Raw genomic sequence first — 6741 nt, forward strand, 5'->3', positions numbered from 1 at the left:
CTGTTTAAACTGAAACACACAGGACACACATCATATATATTAACTGTAATAACAACTTTTTGACAACCTTTTAAAACCAGATTGTAATCAGACACAAAGTAATTAATCTTCTGATGACAACTTCTGATGAAAAATTAAAATACTCAAGTTACGAGTATCTCTTTTCACTGCTGTTTGTATCATTGTGTCATCTGTATGACTTCTTGGGATACTCTTTATTCCTGAGTGCGATTAGGCAGGAAAAGACAAACAAAGGCCTACATACACTGGGAAGCATTGCAAGCAACTTTTGTTATTTATTGTCACTATTAGATGATTCTTTTACTTTTCCTGTTTTGATTCTCAGAAATTTCTTTCTCCCCCTTACAATAATAAAAACGTTAATAAGCATAAAGAAATAGGAGTGAAAATATAGTGGACAAATGTAGTACATAGAGTAAAATAACTCTGGTAATATAAGCCTTATTACAACAATAAAAATATATAATAAAGGGCAAAGAGTTTACAGTTTTAGTGCCTTCTTGTTTTTCCTTAGTTGTAGGGGTTTTATAAAACTATGGGAAACTTCCAGGACTGTAGCTTTATGTATATAATGTACATTTATTTCAGTACTTTACTTATACAGCCAACAATTTGGAGGTGCTTGTACTTTACTTACACTAAGTGTTTCCATTGTATGCCACTTTACACTTCCGCTACATTAATCTGACAGCTGTAGTTGTACAGGCCTACTAGTTACTTGTAGATTTTGATTATTAATAGAAAAATCAAAAAATCAAAGATCAAAAAATGATTTAGAGATTAAACAAACTAGCAGTATGTAAAGTAGTTAATATTAGCCTCATATTCATCTGCTGCAACATTAAAGCGGTGTTATACTTATTATTTGTCATCAATAATTTTAGAGATATTGTGAATTTGCGAGTAGTATGAGAGAGAGTGAGATGAGAGTATGAGAGAAGAGACGAGATGAGAAGTGGGCGTTGTGAACCTGTCAACTTTGGTCACATGTACCCGGAAAATTGATGGGGCTTAATTCTTTGTGTTTGGTACTGCTCCCTATGGCTTGGTGGAAGCTTCTTGCCATTTTTTTCGCCAGTCAAACCCTCATTCTGCTCGATCTACGACCGCCTGGCTCCCTGGCCGGACTCTACTTCAACGGCACCTATTGTCAGGTAATTGACCCACTCGGGGCTCGATCGGCACACCGCAGCCGCTTCACCTGACACCGATACCGAGGCCCTTCGTCGCTCCGGGGATCTTGGACCGGGCTTCGCGCGGTACTGACCCGTTCTCACCAATGAATATCCGCGAATTGATGAAAGCTTGGCATCGCGATTATTACATGCAGCGTGCAGACGCACGCTGTTCGGATGTGACTTGAATAGGAGGCAACTGGATTGAGTGGTTCATGCTTGGGTCGCAGTAGCTGCTGTGGACACTGTTTGAGGTTGTGAGGTTGATTTGACTGAGAAACTGCTGCAGCGGTCTTTTGGAACCACAGTAAAGTCTGCTCGGTTCCCAACAAAAAAGAGCGCATCCGGCTTCCCATATTCAACAGTTAAGCGTTTTTGAGTGCAACAAAAAAATGCCAGAATATCACAAAGTAAGGAAACTCAGGTCTTGATGGGAATTGAAAATACCAGTTTTTTAGCAGTGGATTTTTTTCATTCTTAATGTTAAGACTAGCACTTTGTTTATACTCAATCCATGCTTGAGAGTTTAAAAAAAAGATGGATCAATATATCACATAAACATGATTAAACGCTCAAATGTGGCTATTAAAAAAAACTGTGAAGATAGTGGGAACAATTTTGCCATTGAAAAAAATTCTTGTTAGTGTTAAGTCGCGTTTTGTAAATTAATCTCAAACAAATCTTTCTCTAATTTATTCGTTAACATTTAGTTGTGTAACTATTTACAGCGGTATTCGTACCAACGATTACAACTGGTACATATTATTGCTATAACTCATATTGGTGAGGTTTAATAAGTGTGCACACAGCTGATGTAAAGTCAGAGTGGAAGTGTGGGATTGTGACACTGCACAACTGGGTGTCACAAAGTGGGCAAGTTGAAATGACTGACATTGCATTACCAACATTGATGATTTCTCCATGTACACTAAATTGTTGCTGGTTAGCTTAGCTTTAGACAAAGACTGAAAACAGAACTGCTGGCTGTAGCTTCAGATTTACACCACAGACATGAGAGTGGTATCGATCCTCTCATCTAAGTCTTGGCCAGAAAGCTAATGAACATATTTCCCAAAATGTCTATTCCTGTATGTTGACACCTGCATTATTACATAATCTTGAGGCTCTTGTTTGTAAAGAAGCCCTGAAATAAAATCTAGTTTCAAGAACTTTGTTCAGTTTATATTGCATTTACATGGTATATATCTCTAAATACATTTGCACTTAATCAAATTACAACTTACAGTTGAAACGATTATCTGATTAATCAGAAAAAACAATCGGCTGATAAATTGATAATGAAAATGATAGTTAGTTGCAGCCCTATCAGTCAGTAATGGAAACAGTGGGATCAATAGGGGCCCCTAAACGGTTATCAGGCCTTGCCAACACACATGTTATGAAATTGATTTTTTTTTTTCCACTGTTACTGATTAGTGCACAAAAAGAATCTGATGGTTCTCCAAATATCTAAAACTTTTCCCCAGTTCATTGATTTAACTTTATTCCATAGCTCAGGTCATGCTTTTATTTTTTAAAGAGGATGCTATTAACTTCCGGGGTTAAGGTGGGGTCTTTAATTAACTTGACTAGCTGTTTCTCTGTGTCTACGTGCGCCACAGTGTGTGGCCTTTTCTTACACTCGGAAAGGCCCACACAGCTTTTGTTACCATTAGTGTATTACTACTACACATGAGTATAAAAGTTATTTTAACTGATAACAGTGTGTAAAGGCAGAAATGCAGAGTAACATATTACCATAAAGTTACATACAAAAAACAATCCTTATAGTTTACATCTCTGTATATATTCTGTATATTTCATTTGCATTCAACAATACATTTGACATTTGAATATTTATAGATTCTCCATTGCATTTTTCAATCTGTCTACCATTACCAGGATGGGAAACTCATAAATATCTTTAGACTTTATCATTTTGAAACATGTCAGAGCCAGAGGTGTAGTGAGTCAGGTGGTTATATGAAGCCACAGATGACTCTGTGGGAACACAACACATGCTTCCTGTATTGACTTGTAGGCGAGACCAGCCTTAAACTCTTCTTATAGTCGCTTTATAGTTCCTTGAAACAGAACTTAGCAACTGTACAACACTACGTCCCCAGGTCAGGTTTCCCTGTAGCCTCTTGCAACACAGACACAGACACACACACACACACACACACACACACATTCAGCTTGATGAATACTGTCTGCTGGCTCTGGGCCTGCTTTCACTAGAACAGCAAGACACTGTGCCCCCTGCTATAATTGTTAATGTATGCAGGGGGGGGGTGACAGAGAGACTCATCAGATACTGAACTTCACACAAAAGGCCTGCAGAGGAATTGGACATACTGGTACTGGTGCAGTGGGTTATACAGCATAGACAGGACAGGGCAGTGGATTTGAGGGGTTAGTTCATGTTTGTTGGAGGAAAAGTGGGAAAAGGGTATATAGATTTAATGTATTTTACTGTACAAGGGCAACATTAGTTTAAGCTACAACTATATAGTAGACAGTACACAAAATGTTGCTTTCTTACCATTTCTATTTGACTTTAATAATACGTGTAAAAAGAAATGCTGGACGGTGTCTTTTAAGGTAATAAAAATAGAGACATTTGTATATTTACATATGTAGTGTAAATTGTTTATCTTAGCATCAGCGTGATTAATAGGTCATCTATTACTGTAACAGTGTAGCACAGAATATAAAGCCTAATAACAAAAGCAGTGTGCATGAGATTTGGGGAAGCAGCAGAAGTTCTCATGAAGTTTTTCATTAACCCCGTCGGTCCCTGCTGGCGTTCTGCCCGCTGTTTGAGAGATTCTTGCCCATGAATCGACTGGTGTATCTCATTGTAACCCTTCCTTGCGAGTTGTTATGGTGATCTGAGCTTTAAAGTTTGGCTGCATCCCATTTTCCTTATTTGGGGGAAGAAAAGGCTGTGAAGAGTTCACTGTAATGTGTCGGTTTTGATGGTTTTTATAAACTACCCACGTTCTCATGGTTGTCCTTGAGTATGAAACCTAAGTAAACGCACTTTATACATTTCTTTCCCCCACGTTATTTACTAGTTATGAGGCTGTTGTGAGCTCATAGCTGCTGTCAGTTTCACCAAAAATGTCACAGATTTCTGTTCTGCAATGAATATTTGACATTTGTAAAAGAAATGTTCTCGACAAAGCTAATTCTATACAGAAATAATCCATTGTTAAGTGTTGTTAGGAGCTATTCACATCAAACACATGGCTGATAACCGTATGTTTCTGTTTCTCCAAGCAGACCAAGCTTTTGTGACGCTCGCCACAACAGACAACTACGCCAAGGGAGCGATGGTTCTCGGCCAGTCGTTACGGAACCACAACACAACCAAGAAGCTGGTCGCACTGATAGGGCCTCATGTTGCAGAACCTTGCAGGTAACACACGTCTCTGTTAGAAGAAGTTTTAGAACCACTGCTTTATTTAAACACTAATTATTTCCAACACACGCTGACATAAGTCATACTGTCTGCGTTGTAGAGATGCACTACGCTCCATCTTTGATGAGGTGCGTGTGGTGGATGTTATGGACTCGGGCGATACGGCTCATCTATCCCTGATGAAGCGTCCGGACCTGGGGGTGACATTCACCAAACTGCACTGCTGGACTCTCACACACTACAGCAAGTGTGTGTTCATGGACGCGGACACATTGGTGAGATGCAAACCAGACAATAGGAGAAAACATACACAGCGGCAATAAAACATCATCTTAGAGTTAAGAAGTAGTTCAGAAAATTAAATGAAATTCAACACATGCAAGTAAGTAAGTAACATTTATTTTGATTTATTCAGGTGCTGTCAAATATAGATGAACTCTTTGAGAGAGAGGAACTGTCTGCAGCTCCAGATCCTGGTTGGCCAGACTGTTTCAACTCTGGGGTGTTTGTCTTCAGACCGTCCAATGAGACACACGAGAAGCTGCTCGCCTTCTGTAGTGAAAACGGCAGCTTCGATGGTGAGACCCGAGTGTTTTTATCTCTTTTTCTGTCGCTTAAGGGCTTATCAGAAATGAGAACTGGTGCTTCTGATAACAAGCAGAAAACTAAGCATAGAAATATGAAGATAAAACTATGGTCTTGACTGATAATGGGTTCTTACTATTGCTTGTATAACCTACACCACATAGAGTGTGTGTGATCACTATAGAATTCAGGTGTTTAATTGAATCCTAGAGGCATGAAAATTCAAATTTGAGCAAATTGTTAGTAAATCAATTGACATAACCAGGCAAAAACCATCATCAGCAATTGAGTTTTGAAGTTCTAGAGGCCTATATTATCTGTCAAGGCAACTACACCCCCCTAACATCTGTAAAATGTGCAGCAGTAAGTAAAGTTAGCGATGTAAAGCTGCTTTATTCTTGTAGAAAACCACTAAAATGCTGATGTTTAGCATGTATAGATATCATAAATCGTTATAATTTAGCATATGAGCATGCTAGTATTTGCTAATAAGCGCTGAACACAAAGTACAAATAAGGCAGACAGGGATGTTTTTAAAGGTATTTGGTCATAACTGCAGATAAGTCAGGGGATATTATCCTAATTCATCCTGAGTGGGACATTTGATGGCTAAAAATACTGGTATTTGACATGACAGGTTCAGTCTTTGTGTTTTTGAAGCCAGCATTTTGTGGTCATCAGTAGAGCCCCAAGTACTGGTTCACCAGCATCAGTACCTTGTGTGAACACCAGAAACAATAAATATAGCTAAAGTGAATCTTCCTTCACTTAATGACAGGCTGAACATAAACTGTTACCCCACACGTCCTTGTCTTAACCCTGACTTGGACTAACCTTGTCCTCACACTGCCAGCTCACCCCTGCTCTTTGCCTGCTGCGAACTGTCACATACATCTGCCATCTGTTTGTGAGCGTGTGCATGGATTTCGCCATATGTTGTCATTCGCTGTGTGCAGCATCCTCTCACAGCGTTGTCAACACTTTTCAGTTTCTATTTATACTCGTCAGAAAAGGACACAGTCTCCGGGAATGTACGGTATGTGTGTGTGGTGTTGACCATTCAGGTTGGTACGAGTATGAGTGTGTCTGTCTGGATTTCAACAGCTAGAGATGAGAGTGCAGATATGGTGAATTGGAATATCAATTAATTTAGGAAGGTAGTCCACTAAAATAAGTTTCATTTCATTCATTAGCTTGTTTCTTTTCTTTGAAGCCCCCCTTCCCTTGCAAAAGCACAGAATCATTCTTACATGACTGTTGCTATCCTGAAGGAAGGTTTGTGTAGTTTCACATGCCAAACCAGAGCTCTTAAGCTCTTAGTTACCTCTCACTTTATGTCTAAAACTGTTATTCTGAGTGAATTTGTGTGTGTCCGTGTCTGCAGGTGGAGATCAGGGGGTTCTCAACAGTTTCTTTAACACCTGGGCGACAGCAGATATATCCAAACACCTTCCCTTCATCTACAACCTCAGCAGTATCGCCATCTACTCCTACCTGCCAGCTTTCAAACAGTCAGTACACACACACACACAC

General features: G+C 39.3%; 1 protein-coding gene across 1 annotated transcript in view; it reads left to right on the plus strand.

Moving 5' to 3' along the window:
- The first annotated feature begins 4447 nt into the window (after positions 1-4447).
- The window catches only part of LOC118336908 (glycogenin-1-like), a 7135-nt gene continuing 4841 nt past the window's right edge, over positions 4448-6741 (plus strand). Inside the window, exons 1-4 of the mRNA XM_035673672.1 lie at positions 4448-4620; positions 4724-4898; positions 5039-5201; positions 6593-6719. Coding sequence (XP_035529565.1) covers positions 4448-4620; positions 4724-4898; positions 5039-5201; positions 6593-6719 — 638 coding nt within the window. The remainder of the gene's footprint in view (positions 4621-4723; positions 4899-5038; positions 5202-6592; positions 6720-6741) is intronic.

This window comes from Morone saxatilis, unplaced genomic scaffold, assembly GCF_004916995.1.
Source record: "Morone saxatilis isolate NCDOM2014 unplaced genomic scaffold, NCSU_SB_2.0 Contig3, whole genome shotgun sequence".
Lineage (NCBI taxonomy): Eukaryota > Metazoa > Chordata > Actinopteri > Moronidae > Morone > Morone saxatilis.